This window comes from Eretmochelys imbricata, chromosome 25 (genome assembly GCF_965152235.1).
Source record: "Eretmochelys imbricata isolate rEreImb1 chromosome 25, rEreImb1.hap1, whole genome shotgun sequence".
Taxonomy (NCBI): domain Eukaryota; kingdom Metazoa; phylum Chordata; order Testudines; family Cheloniidae; genus Eretmochelys; species Eretmochelys imbricata.
Window position 1 is genome coordinate 13,308,610 of NC_135596.1, and position 27,279 is coordinate 13,335,888.

Consider the following 27,279-nt stretch of genomic DNA (forward strand, 5'->3'; position numbering starts at 1 on the left):
CGGAATGACGAGACCCACTCCTGGCTGCTGTGTAAGTGGTGAAGGTGCAAAAGAGGGGATGGGTGGGAATGACCAAGGGCTAGTCCTCCCTGATAATCCTCTTTACGATTTAGTTATTATTTCTGTAGTGCGCTAGGCCTGAAGAGCTTAGAGCCTGGCCTGGTTTGCAAACTGATGCAAGCCCCTGTATGTTCGCTCTCCCTGCAGTTTAATGCACAGGTTTTTGTGCCAGTAGAACTATGACAGGAAGGGAGGGTATTTTTTTTTTTATCAATGTAATTTTATCGGTACGCCCCTCTGCGGATGGGTTATACGGATATAAAGGTGTCCTATACCAGTATCGATTACGGGACCTTGGGGGGTTTTGCCTTCCTCTGCATGGGAGTGGATTTCCTGCTGGGATCATCTGGGCATGTCTCACCTAATCAATTCCCTGCCATTGCAGGGGCATTGGTGCACCTCGGTCCCTTCTGTTCTCTGCCTGAGTCGTGTAACAGTGTGGTCTCCTGGGGACTAAAATGCGTTGGATTAACTGCCGTCATTGGGCTCAACATGACATGTGATGGGCTGTGCTCTGCTCTGTTGGTCCCTTCTGGCCTTAAATTCGAGGCAGCTATGAAACATCTGCTATAAGCGCCTTTACACCGGCATAATTAGTCCACACTAGGAGTGTGCTTTAATTACATCATCTCGTTAAAGCCATGCAACTTCTGCGTGGAGACAAACCCTAAGAGGTGCTTTGGGCCTGGCCTAAACACAAAGTTGCATGGATTTAACTGGAAGATATGATTTTAAACTGATTTAGTTAATCCAGTTCAAAATCTTGTGTGGACGCTTAATGTGATTTAAACCTGGCTTGTATCCATTTTGATTCATTCAAAATGGAGTTCATCACAGAGGACATAAGCCAAGTGTAAATGACATTGAGGGTGTCCATCCAGGGTTTTATAATAGTTTGAAATAACACTTTTAGTTAAACTGATGCAATTTAGAATGTAGGCAAGGAGGCCACATTTCCAAAACCATCTAAGAGACTTAGGATCCTAAGTCCCATTTTCAAAAGTGCCTAAGGGCCACATTTTTAAAGGTATTTAGGTGTCTAAAGATGCAGATCAGGACCTAGTTGGAAGTGGATTAAGCTGAGCAGGAATAAGTGTGTCTACACACAGAGGTATTCAGGAAGAGCTATTGCCGTTTTAATGCACACACTGTCTCAATCTGAAACAACTTGCCAGTGTAGACAAGCACTTGGACTCCTAAATGCTCCTAAATCTTGAAAATGTTACTCTGCATTATCTGAATGGTGGGTAATTAGGGCTCAGGGTTTGCTTGTAGCACGAGGTACTCCACAAGCAAGGGAGACACCGCGGGCTCTGGTTTCCAGATGTCTGAGCACCCCCCGCACTCCAGCTGAAGTCAGTGTCCTGGCGGCCCTGCCTTGGAGCTTACAGTGTCAGTAGAAGACAGTGGCCTGCCAAGGCCCCAGAGGGCCCTGGTACAAAATTAATTTAGGGACCCCCTTCCCCATTACGAAATCCACTCCCTTTGAGCTTCCCCACAGCCCCAGTCCAGTCTGCTGTACATCTCTGGACCCTCAGCTGTGGCCTGGTTCCCCCACAGCCGCAATCCAGATCTCCCACACCTTGGCCCCTTCCTGGCTTCCCTCCACCTCTGAGGGGCCACATCTTCCATCTCTGCCCCCACCCCTCGCGCATTCCCTGGTGCTGCTATTTCCCCCCACACCTTCTCCATACATCCGTGCTGGCTGCTCGTGCCCAGGGTTGCCCTGGTCGGAAGGGCCCCCCCATCCCAGCCACCCCTGCCACTGGGGGCCAACAGGCCCTGCTCTCACCCAGTGCCCACTCTGATTGGGCCCCCATAACCTTGTGGGCCCTGGTGCAACTGCCCCACTGTAGCTATGCCCCTGGTAGAAGAGGTGTGGGCCAGGTGTGGGGTTGGAGGGTGACGGACTGAGCCTGTTCCAATTTGGAGGGTGAGGGGATGTTGAGAGACAGTTGCCTTTTGACAAATGAGTCCCCAGGCAAACCCCGTTATATAAACTTTAGCCTTTCCAAACAGCCTGGGCGCTGGGATGCAGCCTCTCTCTTTCTTCTGACACAGACAGCACTGGGTTACGACTACTGCCTCCTTGTAATGAAAGCGGTGCCAGGGCTCAAGCAATATTTTTACATTCGTAACAGATGCAGCGAGCCCAGAGGTGCCGGGGCTATGAACCTTAGGGGGTGCCAGCCCCTCCTCACCTTAGGGGCTGGATAGTTTAAAGTCTACTGCTGGATAGTTTGAAGTCACAGTTCAGCAGAGCCCGTTCACCCCCTTTGCGAAAACATGATGGAACAGAACAGGTCGGCTGTGGCCCAGAGACAGCTTGCTCTCTGCAACCAAAGACTAAGTGGCTTTGCAAATGGCCTAATGACCAGGATCCAATCCCACTTGATTGGGTTTGTTTGTGAGGGGGAGATGGGGAGTTTGGGTTTGTTCCTTGGGGTGACCGTTCATGCCTGCAAGAGGAGAGGGGCTGAATTGAAAAGATCCTCCAAGGCTGGGGAAAGTGGTTGATCAGACTCTGCAGTGTGCATAGCCTTCCTCGTGTCGGTCTTCCGGGCTGCTGGCCGTGCGGTGAGGCACAGCCCTGTGCAGAGAGCCAGCTAAGGCCCACGCGGTGCACAGAGCAGGTGTCTTGTTATGTAGGGATGTGCGGTGTCGTGGGAAGCAGCCTGCGGCGAGTGGAGTGTGGCGGGCCGTGGCTGCCAGGAGGCCAGATTGCTGTGTGACTGTTAAATGAAAGCTGCTTTAATGCAAAGAAGAACACACACATCATGACAGGCAGCAACTGCTCAGTCCTAGGGTACGTCCACACTTCCAGCTGGAGGTGTGAATGGTGGCTCAGGATTGTACTCAGGGCAGCTAGCCCCTCCCAGCTCTTGCACACCCACTATATTTGTAGCATGCTAGCTCCTACTGCAGGTATGTCTCCTCCAGCTCAACGTGGGGACATATCCAAATAACCCCAGACTTTCCTGGGCTCCAAGCACTAGCCGGGGAGTCAGGAGACCTGTGTCTAGTCCCAGCCGTGCACCTGGATGGCTGTGTGACTTGAGGTGCAGGTTGCTAATAAGAATGCTCTGTGCCTCAGTGTCCCCATCTGTAAAATGGGAATGATCACACCCACCTATGGGCTGGGCTATGGGATCTTGCATGCTGGATGTCATGTGCATTGACAGCACCATGCTGGCATTAGCATCCCGGTGCCAAGGGAAAGTGGGGGGGTTGGGGGGAGCTTGTGGCCCTGGAGGCTTGTTCAGGGAACCCACGTGCCGCACGCTCTTGCGAGCCTCTCGTTCCGCTCCCCCACAAGGATGTAATCTCTTCTTAGGCCTCTGCTTGCAGCTGGTTCACTTACTGGGGTGTGCGGGGAGGGGATGCTTCTTTCTGTCTTAAAAGCAGCTTAAGGATTTAAACTGCCTCAATATTCCATTTTTAATTAAAATGGTTTTACCAAGGAAAGCCGGAATCGATTCAGGGGGGAAATGTAAGCCCCTCGCACAGCTGAGCATGCTGATCCTGGTGCAATCAAAGGTCACAGTCTCTGCATCCCCCTCGGGCTGCACGACAGCAGCAGAACGAGCAGCAGGTCCCAAGTGCTCCGTGACGGTGCCCTCAGAGCTGACAGTGAGACGCCCACGTAGCACGAGCTGCAGCTGTGAAAAGTCCACGGGGGTAGCGTGGTGAGAGAGCATCCCAGCCCCTGCCACAGAGGGCCCAGGTGGTGCCCTTGCAGTAGTGAGCGTACACCCACAATACCTAGCTCTACATAGCGCGTCTCATCTGTAGATCTCCGAGCGCTTGACAAAGGAGCTCAGTATCATACCCCCATTTTAAAGATGGGGAAGTTGAGGCACATAGAGGGAAGTGACATGCCCATGGTCACCCAGAAGCAGAGCCAGGAACAGAACCCAGATCTCCTGTGCCCCACTCCAGTGCTCTGTCCACTAGACATCACTGCCTCCCACATGTGCCCAAGGTGACTAGACGTGCCTTAAATCAAGGCACCATGACTCCATAGGGAGGTGCATGACTCTGAGCCACAGAGCTCAGGTCTGCACTGTGTGGGCATCCGCAGAGTGCTCAGAAAAGTCCTGCCCCAGCTGGAGTGTCACCCCCAGGGAGGGATTGTCCAGTCTCCGCTTTGCCTGTCCCACAGTCCAGCTCCGGGATCTGGAAAAGGCAACCTCAGCACAGTCACAAGCGGCCCTCAAAAGGAGGTGTGTTAGAAGCAGAGACTGGGTGTATGTGATGGAGCTGGAAAGCCGGCGTGAGCACCTTAGCCCTTGTATAGACAAGGACCATCTTCCAGGCTGGCCAAGACCTGAATCTCGAACTTCACAAGCAAGCAGCAAACCACCCTTCAGTCTCCTTTCTGCCTTCTTTATCCATCGCAAAGAAACGTTGAAAAGTGCACCAGCCCCCCTTTGCAGGTTGTCTCTGAATGGCTGTGGCTTTTTTTGTCCGGAGGGCTGGTAACACGGTTGACCTCTCCTTTTTCTGTAGGGGTGCCACTTCCGTGGTGTACAGCTGTGAAGAGAAAGGAACCCACATGCAGTATGCAGCCAAAATCCTGAAGAAGACGGTAAGTACCTGGGACGCCATCCTCAATGATTTCCAAAAGGTTCTGAGCAGGCATTAGCAACACGTGGTAAGTAACGGGAGGAAAAAATCCTAGTGTAGACAAGGCAGTCTGTAATCTCAACGTGAGTTAGCAGGTTGAGGTCAGTCTGCTAAATTCCCTCATAAGTGAAGAATCCCCCACTGAGGTCTGGATTTAGGACTGCATGGTTACAAATTTCAGCTGGACTGCAAAGGATCTGCATTGATCCAAGCAGATGCCACGAAGAGGAAGAAATAAGCAGCCGTGTGGCTGGGGGAAATGGGAGAATCCCCTGGAGGTAGAGGGTCAGTGTAGTCCTGGGGGAGTGAAGGCATGCATGGCTGGGGAATTTCCTGGCCCTGGGGGAAAATGGACCATATACAGGAAGGATGGGCTCCACCTTAACCAAAATGGAACCAGATTGCTAGCTCTTAAAATTAAAAAGGCCGTAGAGCAGTTTTAAACTACGGTCTTGGGGAAAGCCGACAGGTGCAGAGGAGCATGTGGTTCGGACATCTAATGGCTAATGTGACGCCAATTTTTAAAAAGGTCTCCAGAGGAGACCCCAGCAATTACAGGCCGGTAAACCTGACTTCAGTACCAGGCAAACTGGTTGAAACTTTACTAAAGAACAAAATTGTCAGACACGTAGATGAACATAATTTGTCGGGAAAGAGTCAACATGGTTTTTGTAAAGGGAAATCCTGCCTCACCAATCTACTAGAATTCTTTGAGGGGGTCGACAAGCATGTGGACAAGGGGGACCCAGTGGATATAGTGTGTTTAGGTTTTCAGAAAGCCTTTGACAAGGCCCCTCACCAAAGGCTCTTAAGCAAAGTGAGCTGTCATGGGATAAGAGGGAAGGTCCTCTCATGATTGGTAACTGGTTAAAAGACAGGAAACAAAGGGGAGGAATAAATGGTCAGTTTTCAGAATGGAAAGAGGTGAATAGTGGTGTCCCCCAGGGGTCTGTACTGGGCCCAGTCCTATTTAACATATTCATAAATCATCTGGGAAAAGGATAAACAGTGAGGTGGCAAAATCTGCCGATGATACAAAACTACTCAACATAGTTAAGTGCCAGGCAGACTGCGAAAAGCTACAAAAGGATCTCTCAAAACTGGGTGACTAGGCAACAAAATGACAGATGAAATTCAATGCTGATAAATGCAAAGTGATGCACATTGGAAAACATAATCCCAACTATACATATAAAAATGATGGGGTCTAAATTAGCTGTTACCACTCAAGAAAGAGATCTTGGAGTCATTGTGGATAATTCTCTGAAAACATCCACTCAATGTGCAGCGGCAGTCAAAAAAGCCAACAGAATGTCGGGAATCATTAGGAAAGGGATAGATAATAGGACAGAAAATATCATATTGCCTCTGTATAAATCCACGGTACACCCACATCTTGAATACTGTGTGCAGATGTGGTCACCCCACCTCAAAAAAGATGTATTGGACTTGGAAAAAGTTCAAAAAAGGGCAACAAAAATGATTCAACGTATGGAATGGCTTCTATATGAGGAGAGATTAATAAGACTGGGACTTTTCAGCTTGGAAAAGAGATGACTAAGGGGGGTACGATAGAGGTCTATAAAATTATGACTGGTGTGGAGAAAGTAAATAAGGAAGTGTTGTTTAGTACCTCTCATAACACAAGAACTGGGGGCCACCAAATGAAATTAACAGGCAGCAGGTTTAAAACAAACAAAAGGAAGTATTTTTTCACACAACACACCATCAACCTGTGGAACTCCCTGCCAGAGGATGTTGTGAAGGCCAAGACTATAACAGGGTTAAAAAAAGAACTAGATAAAAATTCATGGAGGATAGATCCATCAATGGCTATTAGCCAGGATGGTCAGGGATGGTGTCCCTAGCCTCTGTTTGCCAGAAGCTGGGAATGGGCGACAGGGGATGGGTCACTTGGTGATTCCCTGTTCTGTTCATTCCCTCTGGGGCACCTGGCACTGGCCACTGCTGGAAGACAGGACACTGGGCTAGGTGGACCTTTGGTCTGACCAGGTATGGCCATGCTTATGTTTTTATGACCATGGCTGGGGATTCTCCACCCAAGCAATTCCTGGTTGCTGGAATGACCCCTTGCGAGCCACCAGGAATAACTCAAAGCAGACTTGGATGTTATGGGGCTAGCCCAGCCCTCACCAACCGTAGGATTTGGGGAACAAAAAGATGGCTTAAAGCAACCTTTGCCAAACCCCCTCAGCTGCCTGACATGTTTATCGCCTGCAGCTGAGGTTCAAACCTTGACTCTCGATTACAATTCCTCTCTCTGTACAAAGGGTCATGGCCAGTCAACTGATGGGCGTGGAAACCCTGCTCTCTTCAGCTGCCTGGTCTCCCGCACAGCTGTGCGGCTCTCCGTTCTGAAGTGCTGGAGCTGCTCTGAGAGGCTCCAGCTCTTGGGGGTTTGCTTTGGAAGAAGACGTCCCCTCACAGACGTGTTTAGAAGACCTGCTTGAGTGGAAATGGGAGAATGTACGTGCGGTGAATACGATCTGGTTCAGAATTAATTCCAACCTGGTTTTAAAGAGCAGCAGAGACCTCTGTATTTATGCCCTGATCAAGCCTGACGTCCAGAAGAGTTCTCAAATGTAAAGATTTGCGTCATTGTTCTTATTTTATTTTCTTGATTTTTAGATTGACAAAAAGATTGTACGGACAGAAATCGGCGTCTTACTGAGGCTTTCGCACCCCCACATTGTGAGTATGAGCCGTGTGGCTGCTTTGTGACTTAAATCCACCCATGTGCTCCCCAGACGGGAGTCCGCTATGAATCTGTCCTGAAGTAAATAGGCGTAACATTTTGAGGGAGGACAGCACAAGCCAGCGGAATTAGGAAGGGTGGAAGCAGTGGATGTGCATAGCCCTCTAGCTCCTGGACCTCCTGGTATTGCACCCTAACCCATGCTGGGATTCCCAGAACCCCATGGCCCCACATCAGGGGTGCCAGTCCAGTTGTTGCCCAGAGAGAAACAGGAACACACACACCTTGTTTAAGAGGGGAAGGAAAGTATCTTCCCAAAAGAATGCAGTTTTGATTTGTTGGTTGTTATGCTGTAGATTTCTCTAGCACATTTCACCCAGGTGATGGGCACTGGTATCAAACCCTAAGATAACAGATGGGATCCCCAACTGCTTCCCCTGAGCTCTCTCCATGCGGCACTACTAAAATGCAGCCACCTCTGGGGCAAAGGGCAACGCCAGGCACACAGTGGGCAGCAAAACAGGGAATCTTTGGCCAAAGATGCTGGAGCAAACCCCTATTTCTTGTAGCGGTCCCTTCTGGCCTGTATCTACCCTGACCTCCTGCATAACCCGAGGCGTTGTGTTTCACCCAGTGATTCTTGCAACCTGCCCATTAACTGATGGCTGAGCGAGACCATCTGTTTAGTCCCAGCCAGTCTTGGTACAGGATGGGATCTTCAGAAGCACCTAAGGGAGCTGGATGTCTAGCCCTCTTCCGAAAGTTAGCGGGAATTAAACTAAGGGCCTAACTCCCATGAGCACCTTCGAAAAATCTCACCTTTCAAGGCAGCAGATGATGGGGGACTTCGCCACCCCCTTGGGGAAGCTGCTCTGACGGCGAATTGCCTTCATGCTTAAAAATTTGCGCCTTGTTTCCAGCTGAAATTTTTCTCACGCCTGCACTCACCCACTAGGCCTTGTTCTTCCTTTGCTGGCCAGGTTAGAGCCCTCTGCCCTCCGGTCTCATCTCTGCACAGGGGAACTGGCAGACCGAGATCAAGCCGCCTCTCGACTTTTGATAAACTATGGGCAGGTCTACACTACAGTACAGAATTACTTTGGTATAAGTATGTTGCTCAGGAGTGTGAAAATCCACCGACCTAACCCCAGTGTAGACTGCACTATGTCATAGCTCTCGGGGAGGTGAATTAACTAAAGCGCTATAGCAGCGTTTCTACACCTAAAACGCTACACCAGTGGAAGGGCTTCCCCTGTTGGCATAGGTAATCCACCTCCCTGAGAGGCAGCAGCGAAGTTGACGGGAGGCCTAGTGCTGTCTACACCAGGGGTTAGGTCGGTATAACTGTGTCGTTCATGCGTGTGGATATTTCACACCTCTGAGCGATGCAGTTATGTTGGTCTAATTTCCTAGTGTAGACCAGGCCTTAATAAGCGGCGGTCCTAAGTCTCTCACTGTGAGATGTGTTCCCCTGATTTCTCTGTGCCATGATTCCTCTCTGCACAAAGCAGATGTGCGCTGCAGCTTGACAGCCTTCCTTGTCCGCCTGGGAAATTATCAGCCATGCTCAGATCCGTAGTTAGCCTTTTCCTCCAGGCCCAATTTATCGTCTAAACAGCCACCAAACTCTCAAAAGGAAAACAAAACTTCCAGCTGGAGCTGTCTACCCAGCCATGACTCCCAGAGCTTTCAACCTGCTGCCTCCCTTCTCCAAGGACACCTACGAGAGACAGTCCCCTTCTGTGATCCCACTCCGCTTCCTGGAGATCTTGATCTATCCCCTGCTCAGCTGCGTATGATTAGTGACCAGGACGGCTGGCCCAAGGCCTCTGGCCCTTAAAGGGGCAGGCGAGAGCCCTGTGCGGGACTATTTTTTTAATCCTGCCCCACAATACCCACTCCCACCCACTCCTACATTGTTGAATTTTTATCCCATTCCTGCTACTATGGCTGCAAGACCCACGGGGTCCCAGTCCTGCTGTAGGGCAGGCCATCCTGTTCCATGTGGTTTATTTTTATTTTAAAGGTCTCATTCAAAACACCCACCAGCAGCAAAGTGCATGGAACTCACTTTACTCACTGCCTTGGGAAGGACAGGATGTGAATAAGCCCTGCTGGGGTTTGCCACTCTCTGAGTTTCCAGGGGTCTTCCAGCTCTGATGTTCAGGCCACCAGACTACCCCCTTCGAGGGTTTCCATTCGGTAAGCGATTTCTGTCGAGGAGCTCGAATGAATGCCAAAGGAAAGTGCCTGTTTGTAACGAATCCTGCAAAGGAAGATAAGGTCGGGAACGCCAGGCCATCTCTTGCCAACAGCTGAGCTCTCAGCCGCTCGCCGGCATGAGCAGAGCAGCACTGATATAATGCAGCGCTCAGAAGATAATGACGGTTGAACTGGAACAATTTGTAACACACAGGAACAGATATAATTAGGGAAGGAGTCAGCTTAGACAGGACCTTCTTGTCAGTTTCCATGTAACTGACGCGACACACTGCTCTGTCTGCTCTGCCCAGGCACTCAAGCTGCTAATTCTACCGGGGCGAAGCACCAGCGCTTCCCATTGAGCTGCAGGGGCTGTGCGCTGGGCAGGATTTGGACCCCTTTCCCTGCCTTTTATCTCCAGAGGTTTATTCCTGGCTGTTTACTTCTCCGGCTGACTTGGAATTACCAGGAGACCAGATGGCTGCTTTCTACATGCTGTGTTGTAATGTAATTCCTGGAAGAAGAGCGCCCCCTTGTAAAATGGTGGTTTTTTCACAGGTCCCCAGAACGCCAGGCAACCTGAGTTTTAGTTTTGTTGTTGCAGGGTAACCCCAATGTCCCAGAAATGCTGCTTTGGGCCCCTTTCCCAGGTGACGAAGCTTTCAACAGTCCCCGCCCTCCTCGTGGGGATGAGTTTGAGAGTGGAAGTCTTGCCCGCTTGTAATCATTAAAGACCCTCCTGGCAAAAGCAAAGCCAACAGTACAGGGAATTGTCGGAAATCAGGCAGTTGGGGCAAAATCCAACCCCAGGGTAACTTCACTGACTCCAGGAATGGATTTTGTCCTTTGTCTACCCTGCCACCACCCCTCTCCTCCCCAACACACACACACAATTCCTGGTATGACACATTTCCTAGTGCTGTAAATGCCCCAAGCAAAGGGAACTTGCAGTACTTCCTCATAGAGGCTATTTCACATTCTTATCTCCCTGCCAGGAAAGCATCCCTGAAAAGATGTTCACACCCCTTGTTAGAGGACTGGAGCAGGCTGCCTGGTCTGAGACAGCTATATTCTTTATTTGTATTTGTTCTTTGATGGTCTCCATTAGGAACCATTGGTGCAGGGAAGCATCCCCTTTCGGAACAACTGGTAAGCAAATGAACTGGAACAATTTGTAACACCCAGGAGCAGAGATCATTACAGAAGGGGACCACTTCAGTGGGACCTTCTTGTCAGGTCACATGGAACATGCGACACACAGCTCTGTCTGCTTTGCCCGGGCACTCAAGCTACTGATCCTGCCAGGGGCTGAGCTCCATCCCATGCTAAAAGATCGGCTGCAGGAATTATATTGGGGAAATTCTATGGCTTGTATTACACAGGAGGTCAGACTAGGTGATCACAGTGGTCCAGTCTGGCCTTAGAATCTATGATTCCGTATGCTTAAGTGCTGTCTCAAATAGGCACATACTTAAGCATGTGCTTAAGAGAGATCCTGAATTGGGGCTAAAAGGCTGTGTATGGCCTTATCTGTTAATGTTGCTGGTAAGCTTTGAGGGTCTGATTCTTTTCCACCTGCTTTCTAGACTGATTTCAGCATTCAGTTCTCCTCTTTTGATGCGTGTGAATGACTGGCGAACTGTATTTCATTAAGGGGGAAGTTTTTCAGAAGTACCTAAGGCCTGTGTGTTGCACCTTAGCTATGCCAGTACAACCCTGTAGTGTAGACGTAGCCTACAGGTTTTCCTCACTGTAGGAACTCCACCACCTCCACCTCCCTGAGCATTCTTCCGTTGACTCAGACACGTGTACATCAGGGATTATGTGGGCACAGCTACTGCACGCAGGGTTGTGGATTTTGCACACTCCTGGCCACCGTAACTATGTCTATCTAAATGTTAAGTGTAGACCAGGCCTATGTCCCACAGTGACACTTCAGCTCCTAAATCACTTAGGTTTCGATTCAGCTCCTATAAAAATCAATGGTGAAACTCCCATTGACTTCAGTGGAACAAGATCAAGCCACTTTTGAACCTGTTAGCCTACATCTTTTTAAAAGATATGGTAGAGACCAAGGCCAGATTCTCAGTTGGTGTAAATCAGCCCAGCGGAGGAACATCAGCTTATACCAGGTGAGGATCTGTCTCACATTTGCTGTAGATGCATCACATGGTCTCTGAAGGCTTGTTTGTGTAGAGTCTGGGGGAGAGGCAAAGGAGAGATTGCCTCCGGTGTGTTATAAAGAGGATAGAAAACTTACTTTGCCCACCCTAGAAACAGGCGCCGCTACAGGCCAGCTACATTGACGTAACCAATTGGACAGCTTTAATATTTTAAATCAGAATGGTTTCGGTAAGGTTCTGCTCCCTCCCTAGTTCAAATGATTTTTTTTTTAAATGACGCTTCCTGTCATTATGCACACTGGTGACATCTGTACACTCCTTGCTGTCATTCAGCACCGACCTCAAGAGCAGACGATAATAGGATTGTAAACTTTTGAAGTTAATAGGAAAATTATAGCACTTCTGTGCTGTATTATAATATAGTAAGCTGCCACAGTGTCTCATACGTAGGTAATGATGAAAGCCCCATGAAATTCACAGTGTCACGGAAGTCTTAAGCCCTGTGAAATTTTCTTTTTCCCATTTAAAAAAAAATGCACATGGATGCATTTTTATGAGACCTGTTAATTCCACGTTTGCTGCGTTGGCACAAAGGACCAATGCAGGCGTCGTGGTTTTTTTTTAATCTTCAGGAAATATTATTTCTTTTCTGCTTTCTTCCTCACAGAGCAGCCTGTGCATCACAGGGGACCTTTTCAGAGTTGCCTAACTGACTTAGGTGCCCAATGTCACATTTTGAAAAATAACAGAGCTGGTCTTTTATTCCTTAAAAAAAATGTATACAATCGATAACTAAACATGAGAGGTTCCTAAAACATCAGGCTGTAGCAAAAGAAATTTGCTGGGTATAGACACATGGGACCCAATCGTGTATCTTCTACACACTCTAATTCCTCATAAAGACATTCATTTAATTTTCTCTTCCTTTCCTTTTTGTCCTTTCATGATCTAAGGATACTGCAAATAAAATACTGGAATAATGGTCCAATTTGTTCCGGTAAAGGGCAGATAACTCACCTGCAGTTGGCAATTCCAGCATAAATGCACTATGGCCCATTCTGGCCATTTTAATGTGGGTCTCATGATATTTGGTGTTTTTTCCTTAAAGCCTCAGCTCCTGGAGTCATGGGATTATGTAAGACCCTTGGCTTACATTCTTTTTTTTTTAAGCAAGTTTCTAGTGCTCACAGTTGCAGAGGAAAACTTGAAAATGTGACATCACAAGGCTCAAAGATCAGAAGGCAAATAAAAGAATATAAAAATCTTGTGATTTTTTAAAATGATCTCGTGATTTTGTTGAAGCCTTGACACTTGGGATTAGCAGGACTGTAAATGCAAACACCCTTATTCTTAGTAACACTAAGGTCCCTTTCCATGGCTGTGGCATCAGCAAGCAGCCTTAGAGTGGATGGAAACAGTCCCCGGAGCTGAGCTGGCATAAAGGAGCTACTCCAACCTTGCTCCCATCCTCTGACCTAGGCAGTCAATTACGGATGTGACCAGAATGCAATGCTCCATAGCTGTGCTTGCTTCCCATGGTGGAAACCAGAGCATAAATTAGAGTAGCCTCAAGGCTGCTGTAACTGACCCCAGCAACCGGGCAAGCCTCTGAACAGGGAGAGTTTGCATCTTCTCCTCTCTTTGATCCAAGTGCAGGAATGGAGTAACTGAAGCCAAGTCCACCCTAGAGGTGCTATAGTGGCATAGCCCAGTATAACTCTGTAGTGTAGACACAGCCATACAGCACTGTGAGGGGGTTTCCTGTAACTCCACTTTCCTGAGCGACAGTAACTAGGGCAATGGAAATGTTCTTCCATCAACCTAGCAGCAGCTGCACGGGGGCAAAGTCGGCACAGCTCCAGAGCTGAGGGGTGTGGATTTTTCCCACCTCTGAGCACCATGACTACGTCAACCTACATTGGAAGTGTAGACCAGGCATGAGAATCCGGCCCAAGAGCTTCAAGCTGAAATCCCGGCCCTGCTGAAGTCAATGGCAAAGCTCCCATTAACTTCAGAGGGCCAGGATTTCACTCTTGGGGTAAAACACTCCAATCAGCAGAACCAGCGGTTGAATGAAAGAGCCAAGGACAACAGGCTTTGCAAAGCCACAGGAATGTGTACAGCAGAGGTTGCTCGGTCATCCTGGCAGGGATGGAGGGGCTGCTAAATTAAAAAGCTTTCATAGGATACCGTACATTCCACTTACAATAATGAGCTTCAGGATCTGGAGAAAATAAATGTAGGGCTTGCAGGTCGGTTTCCCTGCTCTAATTTGCAGGTGTTTTTTTTTTTTAAATGCGGATTAAGTGAGCAAACCTGGTTTGAACAGTTAAAATGCCAGGTTCAAATAGAAAAAAACGAGGCATATTTGCTACCGGCAGCCCTGTTATGATGATGCTAAACTTGTTACATCTACGCAATCTGTTCTGCATTTATTTATTCCTCTCTCCATGACGAGCCTCCTGGCATGCATCTCGTGAATAAATTAACCTGTTCTAGGAATAAATTGACTTACAGTGAGGACAGGGCTGGCGGAAAGTTCCCACTGTGTCTGGCTTATAATTAACATGGTTGGAAGAATGGCCCCGTTCTGGCAAGGGAGCAGGGCTGCCAGTGAACTGTTCCTGTTCTTTTCAGATCAAACTGAAGGAGATCTTCGAAACGCCCTCCGAGATCGTGCTCATACTTGAACTAGTGACGGGAGGAGAGCTCTTTGACAGGTACTCAGTGAGACCTTCTTTTAACCTGCCAATTCTAAATAAAAGGAGACACATCTAGTCCCACCAAAAATGTGGAGGGTGGAAGGAGGATCTGAGTGGCTCAGGAGCTAAATTACCAGCTTTCCGTCTCCAGGCTCATAGATCCCGTCAGTTCAGGAAACCAGATGATTTGTAAGTGGCCAACGAGGGACACAAGACCTGATTCTCTAATGCCCTACATTTACATCTGGGAAAAGCCAGCGTCAGATGAATGATAACTGCTGAAAAGCAAAGAGCTGGGCTTTATTATTAAGAGGTCACTGTAATAAAGCCTGTATGGAATGGTTAACTTATAAATGGTGTAGCCAGGACTATTTTGGGGGTCTAAAACTTGGTGTGAATTGATTCCAGGGCAGGCTGTAAGCCACCACGGGATGTGCCATTGTTACACGGGCTTCTTTGTGACCTCTTTGGTGTCTTCACCTTACAGGATTGTAGAGAGGGGATTCTACAGTGAAAGAGATGCAGCCCATGTGGTCAAGCAGATCCTAGAAGCTGTATCTGTAAGTTTGCCACTGTTTCTTGATCTTTCGACGGTATTTTGGCCTCTCTGCCTCTGTCAGACCCTAGGAGTCATGGACAGCTGTTAAGGGATCGTGACCATTAGAGCCAGGAGAATAACAGATGTAACTGGAAAAGTTGAGGGGTGGGGGCGGGAATTGTGTCAAACACAATGTTTTGTTTCATTTTTGTTTCTTTTTTTAAACTTTAAAAAAAAAAATAACGTTGAGGTAAAATTCAAATCGCAAAGTGGTTTTGAATGGAAACGTTTCATTTTTTCCCCCAGACTGAAATAATTCAAGGGGATTTGACATGAATTCACACCATGTTTCACTCGACCTGAAACTGCATTTTTTGGCCCCCAAAAAAGTTTCAGCCAAAAAAATTTCACCCAGTTCTAATGACCACCAGGCCCCAAGAATAATAGATGGGAGGGAGGTGCAGCTTAATGGGAGGAGGGTTCCTCCATTAGGGAAAAGATTGAGAACCAGTGGTCTGCTGGTTAGACCAAGAGATAAGCCGTCAGGACTTTTGAGTTCTAAACCTGTCTCTAGCACTGTGAGACCTTGGGCACCTCTGTGCCTCAGTTTACCAAGGGGATACTAACTCACTTACCGCTGTGAGGCTTCATTAATGTCTCTAAAGCTCTCTGAGATCCAGGAGCAAAATATTATATATAGTTTTTCTGATTCTTTTTATCTTTCTCCCTTTCTCTATCCTTGGTTCCCTAAAAAGAGGACAGGATGACATGGGGGCACCTGCTTTGTACTGGATCATGGTGCTGTTCAGAGAGGACAGGGGCTTTGTGGTTAAAGCGTCATGGTAGGACTCAGAAGTTTACGTTCAATTCTTGGCTCTGCCGCAGTCTCCTTGCTTGACCTTGGCCAACTCACTTAGCTGTGCCTTGGTTCCTTTGGCTGTAAACTGGAGATGATGATGCTTCCGTTCTCCCACCCTTTGCCTGGTCTATTTAGGTTAAACTCTTTCAAGCAGGGACTGTCTCTCACTCTGTGTCTGTACAGCACAATGGGGCCTAGAGGCGCTAAGATAATGTAATGAAATATTATGCATATTTAAGGCATTTTGCTTAGAAGAAGCCAGTCTCGTAAACCTGCTGCCAAACGCCATAAGAAAGGAGTGGGTCTCTGACTACCCGAGAGAGCAGCCGCAGCTTGGCATTTGTTCTGTTAATGGGTGGCCCCTTCCCGGCCTTTTAAGGTCACCCGTCTCGGGGATCCGCAGTCTGTGAAATGAAGAGCACGGCAGCAGTGCCGCGGATTCAAGCACAATTACAAGGGAAGCCTGTGGCCTGTGTTTGTGGAGGAAGGAGAAATCTGGATACCTCCCCACTGTAGTGGAGGGAAATGCCACGTACTCGGAGCACAGCCCAGCTAGGACCCCTGCATATGAAACAGAGGGGCTCCCCTTCCTTATCCTGCCTCCATGACTTCCCTAGCGGGGAAGCTTCTACATCAGAGCAAGATCTTTCCGACGGCCAGCACTGACCTGGCATCTAAAAATAAAGCTGCATGCTCTCAGCCTCAGGCCTTGTCTCCTGCCAGTGTCGATGATAAACGGTCCGGAATCAGAACGTCGCTGGGGCCACTGGGCTGCTGATGCCTGAGACAAGCGAGATCAGAGTTCGCTCCTCCACTGTCCACTACTGGATACTGGATCCTCTCCCCCAGTCCCTCCTCCATGTGAATTATTGCACAGTTTACCAGATGGATTATAGGGTCAAGCTCCCCTGCAGGGACTGGCCACTGCTAGAGGCAGCTAGTGAATTGGATGGCTCTGATCCGAGGCCAGGATTAAAACAGATACGTGCAGGGCCAAGGGGCCATTGTTACAGGGTCTCTTTAATGGGACTCAGGGTAGCAGCCGTGTTAGTCTGTATCCGCAAAAAGAACAGGAGGACTTGTGGCACCTTGGAGACTAACCCATTTATTAGAGCATAAGCTTTCATGGGCTACAGCCCGCTGCATCGGATGCATAGAATGGAACATATAGTAAGATATAGAGATAGATATAGATATACAGAATGCATCCGATGAAGTGAGCTGTAGCCCACGAAAGCTTATGCTCTAATAAATTTGTTAGTCTCTAAGGTGCCACAAGTCCTCCTGTTCTTTTTAATGGGACTGTTTCTGTGCTGAACCCTGGGACAAGGGGGGGGCATCAAAATGGCTTTGTGAGGGTGGGGTGGCCCTAGATATGCTCAAACGAGGGTGACCAGACAGCAAGTGTGAAAAATCAGGACAAGGGATGGGGGGTAGTAGATGCCCGTATAAGACAAAGCCTCAAATATAGGGACTGTCCCTATAAAATCGGAACATCTGGTCACCCTAGCTCAAACTGTCCCTGGGGCTGGTTATTAGTTCAATGAGTGGGGACTAAGGCTTTGGGACAAGCCTGTCATCACCGGGCCTGTTTCTAGCAAGCGCTGTCAGCCTTCACAAACAAGTTTACAACCATCACAAAATCTGCTAAGCCGAGGAAGCGTCTCTGTGTTTTTGTGCAACTGAAAAATCCCCACAACTCACAAAGGAACCCACGATGCATTGTTCAGAGGAGCTGCCTCTTCAGGTCTGTGCTCTGGAAAGGATAAAAGAGACGGAGAGAAAATACCTCGGATTTGTATCAGGAAGGTCACTGTTTCTCTACATGAAAGGTTAGCTGAAGACAGTCTCTATGGCAACAGAGGGTTTAAAAATGGAAGCTCGTAACAGAAAATCTCCCGTGTGGAAATTGCACCTCCGTCCATGTAGGCAGGGAGAGAGCAACAATGTACCCAGGAGTAGTAAGGTGTCCAGCAAAGGAGGGTTTAAAGGAAATCATTGGGATTTGGGGATCTCTAGGAGCTCTGCGTCACATGGCAAACCGGGGCAACATGCTGCAGATCCCCAGATATGCTCTTCCCGGCCCTTAGGTCAGGTTTTAATAAAGAAAGCTGATTAGCAGGTCAGGGTTAAGAGGGGAGCAGGTTACTGTAGAGGGGTGGTGATTTCTGTAAGCTAGCTGTGCTTGGAGGAGGAGTGTTAGATTCCTGTAGTTGATCAGTACGAGATAATACAACAGCTGATCAATATGAGCCAAGGGGAACATTTTTCTCTCCCCTGCTGCCGCTGTCTGTGGCAACAGCCATCCGCATAGTTCTGGACACAGCCAGGGTGCCATTATTTATACTATAGAAGCATTGGGGCCCTGTTGTGCTTGGTGCTGCATGTAGTGAGAGACAGAGCTTACAATCCAAACAGGAAGAGAGACCAAGGGTAAGGAAGGGAAACAACTTGCCCATAGTTGCATGCTAGGTCAATGGAAGGGCGGGGATGGAATTCGGGTCTCTTGGTATTTGGGGTCGGTTCCCAGCTATCGGGCCATACCATCTACTCAGTGACAGTGCGTTTTGCATTCTGCCTCCTCTGCTCTCATCTTAGCCCCCTCTCATTCCTCCATATCCTCTCTCCTCCTTGCTCCCTTTGGCTCCTTTCCCCACTCTCGTGCATCCACTTTACTGCAAGCCACCCATGAGTTCTCAAAGACCCTCCCTCAGCTCCTTCCAATCATGTCTTATAATGGTTAGATATGTGCCAGGCACAATATCTACTTCAGCCACTACTGGGTGACTTATCTCTGTGTCTGCTGCATATGGATTAACACCAGGTGACTGTGTGTTCCTGTTGACTAGGAGTGTTTGGTGCACACAAGCATGATCCATTGTTGCAAGAATGTTCCGATCTTCAGCTGTCTTTGTCTGCCAAGAACTCTGTCTAGAACTGAACAGAGACTGGGGGCCTGATCTTCATCTCACCAAGGCCCCTTTACACTGCCAGAGCCATGTAAAAGAGAGTAAGGCCCTATGTGATTGGATAGTTCTGTCTGTGGACTCTCGTACTCTGTTTAATACAAACTAAGCATTGTGGTAAGGAAATCTAAGTGCGTGTTTCGTGATTCTTCAAGACACAAATCTTCTTCTTTTGCAAAGTCTTCATGGGTTGATCTACTCAGTGAAGATGTTCTCTGTGGCCTCTTCTATACGAACTGATGAGCTGTGTCTGACTCAGACTGCAAAGTCACAACTGAGGCATTGGGCCGGATCCCGCCCTGGTGTAAACTGGCATAACTCCGTTGACTTCAGTGGAGCTACACCAATTTACAGCAGCTGGAGATCTGGCTACTGTTTTCTGACATGTATTTTCTAAGGACTGAGTGCACTTAGTAATAACCAGGGTCCGTCACTTGGGGCAAGCATCATACAATTTGCTAAGTCTCATGCTATTGATACAGCGTAGAGGCTACCGAACCGGTTATGCGCCTCCATGACATTTTATCCGAATCCAAGTCTGGCGTGTTCCGGGAAATCAGTCCTGCGAAGGACAAGTGTCCGTTGATGCCGTCCAGCCTTCGGAGTTGAGGTCTTCCGCCGGGTCTTTTCCATCCTGCTTTCTTTGGGTCAGAGTCAAAGAGGGTTCGTGCAGGGAGGTTGATGAGCATTCGGAGTGATGACCACGCCATCGTAGAGAGCACTGGGTGACCGTTTGAGGGGGTTGGAAACCTGAGCTCGCCGTTCAACTTGAGTTCGTGCCATTTGATGTTATGAGTCATTTGGCGATGCTTCCTGGTCATACTATAAAGAGTGAACGGTGATTTGTAAGTAATTCACTTATAAATGGCAAATTCCGGTAACGGTGTAATTACTCTGGCCAAAAACAAAGGGCCAGATACCCTTATTGACATTGAATGATACCTTATTCCTAGTCCCACGGATGTCAATGGAATGAGACGTCACTTGTGGAGAAAGTTGCAACTCGATGTGAATAAAGGTATCAGAATCTGGCCCTGAGCAAACTCTCCAGGGTTTGGCTCAACGTAATTAATACTTTGAACGCTGCCGTATTACCAGTTATCATCCCTGTGTTTTGTCTGACCCTGAGTTGGCTTTTTCTCCCCCGCTTCGCATTCTCTGTCTCTCCAGTATTTGCATGAAAATGGAGTCGTCCACCGGGATCTGAAACCAGAGAATCTCCTGTATGCAGACCTTTCCCCAGATGCCCCTCTCAAAATTGGTACGTTTGGGGGGTGAGCAGCAGGGTTAGGGTTTCCTGTGCAAAGGCAGCTACCGTCTGCGGGGAGGGTCCCGTCCGACAGGGAGTGGGAATTTGGTTCTTGATTTCAGTGGGCTAGAGTAGACTATACTCTTTCAGCCTGCTGTGAGTAAGGGGGTGGTGTGGAGCTGCATTGTCCCAGGAGCAGATGAGAGAAAAAGGGTAGAATGGCCCCATTTACATCCATAGTGAAACTCCCATTGGGGCAGGATTTCACCCTAAATTGTGACTCAGTTCCTTCCCGGCTTTCCCCTTTACTCTAGGGAGGGAGGAAGTTACTTCCCCCTTTTCCTGGCTGGGACAGTAATAATTCAGTCTGGGATTCTCCAAGAGATTAGGAGTTAGGCACTCACATCCCACCGAATTCGTAGCTCCCTTAAACGGAGGCTAGGATGTTCAAAGAAGCCTATCAGCTGAAATATGAAATCCCATGCTGGCTGTGGAGCATGCCATGGTACCATTGTCCCTTTGGCCTGAGTGGTTAGCCAACAGTTGGGGCCTTGCTGGGTTGTTTACAGTAGGAGGGGAGATCAGTGCTATGAGTCGTGTCTATTCTTGGCTGTAATCTTATTTACAAAAAAATGCTCACACAGACCTGTCTCCCTGATCACAGTAGAAGCTAAGAGCAGGCAGTTTCCTTGCTCAGAAATCCCTGAGTCTGCCCCTCCAGTGAGCTCTGTGCCCAAGAATCTCCATCTCAGGGCCATGCTCACCAGTCTTCTCTTTCTCTCTCTCAGGAATTGTCTGCACTTGAAAGTTGTTTTGGATTAACCTCACTTTTTGGGGGGGATAAAGTGTCTTGTATCTACATGCAAAAGATTTTCTTTAAAGACATCTGATGTTTCAACCCATGCTAATAAACCTACTGGGGAAACAAGTTTGCTGAGATCTGGGATGAGTTTTTCATCCCTGTCCTGAGTCCACACCTGGCAGTCCTCCCTCTGGATCCCACACTGCTTGGCTGACTACCTGTGTCAACCAGTTTGCTGACCTGTGTGTCCTCTACTGCTCTGGGGTCACTTTGACTGGATAGCACCTCCCCATTTAAATTCTGGCTTATTAAAGCCAAATGAAGGTAGGGATGCAATGAGCTAAATGAATGGGAATTCTTCAGTTTGACCCCGGGTCCCAGAATTCCAGTGCCTTCTGGTAGCTATCCCGCAAGGTGCCGCGAGCCCAGCTGAGACGCGTGGGATGCCGGTCCAGGCTGCTGAGTGCTGATTTCAAAACAGCCCACCCCTGTGGAGACAAAGGGGAGCAGCGTAACCCAGGATAACAGGGCGGTGCAGATGTACTGTTTGCGCAACAGCTGTCCCGGGTCACTTCACGCGGATAAACACTCCCCAAACCAACTTCCAAGTATGGACGAGCCCTCGTACGCACAGGTTGCAAAACCCGTGTGGTAGCTGGGGCAACCAGGGCAACCCCTATTAGCTCATCTGTTGAGGAGTGGCTGGGCAGTTTGGTGCCCCACGTGGTAGCCTCCAGTGTCTGCAGCTGTTCTGCCTCATAAAGGGGCTGAATTGCTCCTTCCACTGAAAGAAGGCCGCTTGGCACGCCCAGTTGGCTTTAACAAGGGCTGTGATTGTCTAGGATCAAAGACCCGACCCGGAGGGCAGCCACCGGGCACCTGTCAGCGTAACAGTCCTTTTCCTGCCCATCTGTTCCCTTACAGGTGATTTTGGATTGTCCAAGATAGTGGATGAGCAGGACACCATGAAGACTGTTTGTGGTACTCCAGGATATTGCGGTAAGGGGGTGAGCACGTAGGAATCGCTTAGTGGGGAGCTTGGGGAGGTGGGAGTGGAGGGGGAGAATCACACAGGGTTTGTTCATGTTAGCAGCGTGTATCTTAGGAATGTATCTTTGCATATTATGATAGAAACCCCTAAGGGTTTGTCTTCATTGCACAGGGGGTTTGGGCAAACCCCCGCTACTGACCACACAGAAAAACCCCTGACCTGGAGGTGCTTTAAGACCAGGGTATTTTACCCCTCTTGGGAGGGGAGGGGAAGGTTACAGCCTGGGCTCCGCTGTAATTCAGGCTAGAACCCACCCACTTTGCAGTTAGGATGCAGACAAAATCGGTGTCTCTCGTGCCTTCCCCCAGTTCTCCCTGGGGAGGGCAGACAAGTTTTCCCACAATTAGCACAGTGGACTGGGAATGAATCGCAGAACATCTCGGTGCAAAGAACCAGGGGTTACACTCCAGGCACACGCTGATGAGATCAGGGACAGTGAGGACATAGTAACGTGGCTGGGGCTGTGTTGTGGGGACACTCAGACCTGGGGTAGGCTAGCCCAGCTGCTCAGATGCAGCTGCTGATCACCTAGGTTAACTCTGCAGTGAAGACATGCCCTAAGAATTGCAATTCAGCTGTGTTAAAGGGACTCTCGTAATATCTTGAACTCTAAAGACAGGGAGAATATTTTACAGTCTAGTTTTCAGGCAGGTTCCCTTGTGGGTAAAGCACAGGATTGGGACTCAGTAGACCTGGAGTCTCTTCCCTAATCTGTCACAGACTTGTTCAAGTCACTTCATCTTTCTGTGTCTCAGTTTCCCATATCTCTATTATGGTTGTAAACTGCCTTGAAATTTTCAGCTGACAATGTGCTATAGAAGTGTGAATTTTATTTGTAGGGTTTATTTAAAACGTTGCTGTTCAAGCCACTTATTGCCTCTTTGCGTCTTACTGATCTTAGTCCACAAGATCTAGATGATTCTGCTTTTCTGTATAACCAGTTTTTAATCTGCTTCATTTTTGGTTCATCCTGTACATTGTCTAGAAAGATGCTGTCTTATCCGTGTTCTAACCTCTGCAAGGGAATATTTAAATCCCAACAGCAAATCATATTTTTCATTGACACTTATTTTTTAATTCCTTGAACCAATTCTCTTCATATTAGGGTTATAAAAGATCCTTAAAACCTGAGTTTGGGGCCTAAATTACTTGCTGTGGTCCCTTTAACGGAAGTGGCTTGAAACAGGAAGTTAGCTCAAAAAGTGAGATTTCAGTACACTGTCACTGCTTTGAGTTGGTAAAGGCACAATGTAAACATGACATTGCTTTGGAATTTTCATCTGCAATATTTAGCAGCTGATAAAACACCTATTAAGTACAGCATACTGACCCATTCCTGTGAGAGACATTAACACATGGCTGTTTGACTCTAGAGTAACCCTATTGCTCTATGGCATTGCTCTGGATTTACACCAATGTATCAGAGCAGGTGAAGGGAGGGAAGTACAGTGGTTAGAGCTCTGGCCTGGGACTCAGGAGACGTGGGTGTAATTCCCTTCTCTGCCACAGACTTCTGCTATGTGGTCCTGGGCAAGTCTCATAGCCTCTTTGTGCCTCAGTTCCCTATCTGTAAAATGGGGATAACAGCACTCTCCTGCCCCACCTGGGGAGCTGTGAAGCACTCAGGTGCTGTGGTGATGGGAGCCATATAAATACTCTTGATAGCAGAATTTGATCCTCAGGGTGTTGACAGATGCCTCCTGCTGGAATATTTTAACTGTGAATTATGCTTTCAGCGCCTGAAATTCTCCATGGCTCTCCATATGGACCCGAAGTGGATATGTGGTCTGTGGGTGTCATAACATATATACTGTGAGTAATGCTGAAAATCTCTGACATTCCACGCCCCCTCATCCTGGCTGCTTTTTCCAACCGTTGTCCCTAAGCAGAGAAGCACTGACTCATCTTAACTCCCTCTGCAAACATGTCTGGTGTTTTCACCAATCTGCTCCTGGGCCCACCACGCAGCTCGTGCTAATTACACGTCTAGTCCATGCAACCCTTACAAGAATGAGGACTTACATGACGACTCCCACTAACGACAACAGGATTAAGGGTTGGCAATCTAAACCCTTAGCATCTACCAAGTGAGGATGGGTGGACAATCTTTATGCTCACTGGGCTAGATTTTAACCCCTTAGTCACAGCACTGAGCAATTAACTCTACCAAGTTGTCTCATTGGCCAGGATCTTCAAAGGTACGTAGATACCTCCCTTCCATTGGGAATTAGGCACCTCAATACCTTTGAACATCTGGACCATTGACTTAACTCGTGGGAGCGTTCTCACTGGTTTGAGAAAAGGGCTCACAATCTGGCCCTTTGTTTGCAGGACATAAAAATAAGTCATACTTAGAAGAGGGAGAGAGAAATATATATGGCTTATTGAGAGATGTCTGTCTTTGTTTTACAGTATATCATAATTTGTTACCAGGGTCTTTGATCACGAATATCTGATTTTCTAAAAGCCTTCAATCATCCAATTTCTTTTTCAAGCCTCTTTCTGCTGTAAGTGGCTCGGACCTCTTTATTTTCCGAGCGGTGGCTACACCCAATAATACAGATTCCGATACTGGAACCCTTTTTTAAAAAAATGTCAATTACTGGCCAACTTTGAATTGATGGGGCCCTGCAGGCATGTTGTAAACACAGCTGGAGAAAGCAGATATTTTCTGACTGGCTGAACTTCAGAGTACAGACAGTAAGTGCCAGCTGATAAATAAGCTTCCATCACTGGATGGATGAAGACTTGTACAGTCCCTACTGCTATCATCTGCTATTAGCTGAGTACCAGGTGTGTTTTTTAAAAAACAACTTTAGTTAGTTAACTTCTTATTACCGCCCCAAGAGGATTTCTCTCTCATTAGTGTTTTCTACGAGTATCTGAGTCTTTTTAAAACTTCGAACCCTAGACAGTTATATGCTACCACACTTATTCACAATGAGTAGAACTTTACTTTGCTACTAGTCTCACTGAAATCAGTGGCCTGGATTCTGTTACTCCAAAGTAAGAGGATGAGAGAGAGAACGAATCACGTGTGACAATGTTAGGGCTTATGTACATGTGGAAACTGATTATCGTAGCTATCTGGAAGGAGTATACCACAGTTGCTACCCATGTGGACACTCTGTTCCAGAATAAAAGTTACTCCACTTAAAAAAGAATCTGGAATAGCTATGTTGGTCAGTTTCCCCCATGTAGACAGAACCTTGGTCAGATCACTTAATGCATGACTGGTAGGCGCTTGGAGGGTAACATTTTACATCCACTTTACACTCACTATGCTCTGATGTAGATGACAGCATAAGGTACACGACAACTGAGAATTGGGACCACTTTTTCGGTTAAAAATGTTCCTTGGACAAGTTCAGATTTCTTGCCACAGTATAAATCCAGAGTAGCTCTGCTGACTGGAGTAGAATTGTCCTAATTTGCACTGGTGTAACTGACCTGCAACATTTTATCCACCTCTCTCCAAAATGATCACCAAAATATTGTGAGCAAGTCACAGGTGTTCAGTAGCTCTTGCCCTGTTTGGAATGTATTACGGTATTATTGGCCATGCATTCTACATGCTTGCAAAACTAACAGGTGCTCAGCAAGAGGCAGAAGCTCTCTTGATTGTTCTTATCAATTCCTTTCATTGTGCCATATGCTAAAGTGTAGCATGACTCATAGAAATTACAGGTGGGGGGAAAGCCCTATAAAGTAATCCAGTCCATCCGCCATGGCAAATGCAAGATTGTTCCCTCCCGGATGTGCTCCCGTGTTTTGTCCACTATCGTTGTCAACGTCCCGGGTAATAGTGCTTCCAGCCCAGATTCACAAAGGATTTTGGGTTCCTAATTTCCGTTGAATTCAGTGGAATTCCTTTGTGGATCTAGGCTTCCACCATTTTTTTCAACTGCTCCACAGCGTTACAACTCTTACTGGCAGAAATTGTCCCCTGCTGCTTGTATGTAGCCTCAGATTCCCTTTTCTTAATTTTATCCCACTGTTTTTTCAGGCTTTGTGGGTTTGAACCATTTTTTGATCCAAGAGGGGACCAGTACATGTACAGCAGGATACTGAACTGTGACTATGAGTTTGTTTCCCCTTGGTGGGATGAAGTCTCCCTCAATGCCAAGGACTTGGTAAGTTACCCAAGGCCACAGATGTAGATGTCATGACGTGGAAGAAATTATGACCTCGGTATTGTAGGTAACATGGGGGGATAGCTTGGCTTCTTGTCAGGGAAGAATTTTGTAAGGCTAGGTTTATACCAGAAACTTTTACTGGTAGAATAGTGTCGCCTCAGAGTGTGATTTTATTTATTTATTTTATTTTATTTTATTTTGTGTGTGTGACTTTTCTATACTGTAGCCCATAGGGCTAGCTTAGCCTTTAGCATATTCAGCTGTAATGCAAGGAACATACAGACCTGTGTCCTGGAGACATTAGCTTAAGCAAGTTCCCATCAGTATAGTAGGCCTGTGACTCATAGATAAATGGCCTGACAGTCACTCTTAGATTTGGGGAAGTAGGAATAGCTTGCTCAACAGCAGGAGTTGGAACCTAACTGTACCATCCCACTGCACAAATACTGAAGTGATACTGGGCTTGGATGTTTTAGGATAGCATTGTTTGCAGATGTTTAACCACAAATTTTCTTGAGCAATAAGTGAGATGTATGATAATGAATTAAATGGCATTACTATGTATGCATATGTTAACCTATAGGATAAGTGCACCCCAGGTATTACCAGGGTGAGGAAGTTAGATTTGGACATGAGCATTAAAATGAACCTTCATGATCGTGCGCTGGCCCTATAATAGGGCAAACCACCAGGTGCAGGGGGTTAGCCTTCCATCATTGGACCCTTCCGCTCTATTGTTATCTGCCACCAATCTTAGGCATTGAGGACCACTGGACTCGGTCAGCATGCCAGAGACAGGGCTGGCCCTTTGTCTCTTACCATCAGGTCCTCAAGGAAGGGTGCAAGTATGCAAGTCTAAGAGCATATGCAAAGAATTATACCACAGATATTCCCCAATACTATTCCATTCCCCAATGTTATTAATATCTCTTTTACGTGGTTTGGAGCTTTTCTGGCTTTATTATTGATCTTAATAAAAATCACTATGACTGTGCTTTTGCCCTCAGTCTAAGTGTCCTTGCCATACACCCTGAGGTTCCCTATGAGATACTGAACTCAGTGGTTTCAGTTCTGTGTAGCCTGATTTTGGGACAATAGCCCCCTTACCCTCAGCCGGTCCTATCCACGGCTCTGCTATTCACTTGTTGTGAGACCTTGCACAAATCTCTCTGTGCCCCATCTGCAAAATGAGGGGGGGCGATGCTTTGTTAAACATATTGAGATCTCTGGGTATAACGCTCTCTATTAT

The 27,279-nt window shown here is 47.6% G+C and overlaps 1 protein-coding gene across 1 annotated transcript in view; it reads left to right on the forward strand.

Annotated features, from left to right (window-relative positions):
• Nucleotides 1-27,279, forward strand: part of LOC144257421 (calcium/calmodulin-dependent protein kinase type IV-like) — a 43,070-nt gene that overhangs the window by 12,059 nt on the left and 3,732 nt on the right. Inside the window, exons 2-9 of the mRNA XM_077805368.1 lie at nucleotides 4,570-4,648; nucleotides 7,336-7,398; nucleotides 14,365-14,447; nucleotides 14,917-14,989; nucleotides 19,963-20,053; nucleotides 21,768-21,842; nucleotides 23,631-23,706; nucleotides 25,901-26,027. Of these exons, the coding sequence (XP_077661494.1) occupies nucleotides 4,570-4,648; nucleotides 7,336-7,398; nucleotides 14,365-14,447; nucleotides 14,917-14,989; nucleotides 19,963-20,053; nucleotides 21,768-21,842; nucleotides 23,631-23,706; nucleotides 25,901-26,027 (667 nt within the window). The remainder of the gene's footprint in view (nucleotides 1-4,569; nucleotides 4,649-7,335; nucleotides 7,399-14,364; nucleotides 14,448-14,916; nucleotides 14,990-19,962; nucleotides 20,054-21,767; nucleotides 21,843-23,630; nucleotides 23,707-25,900; nucleotides 26,028-27,279) is intronic.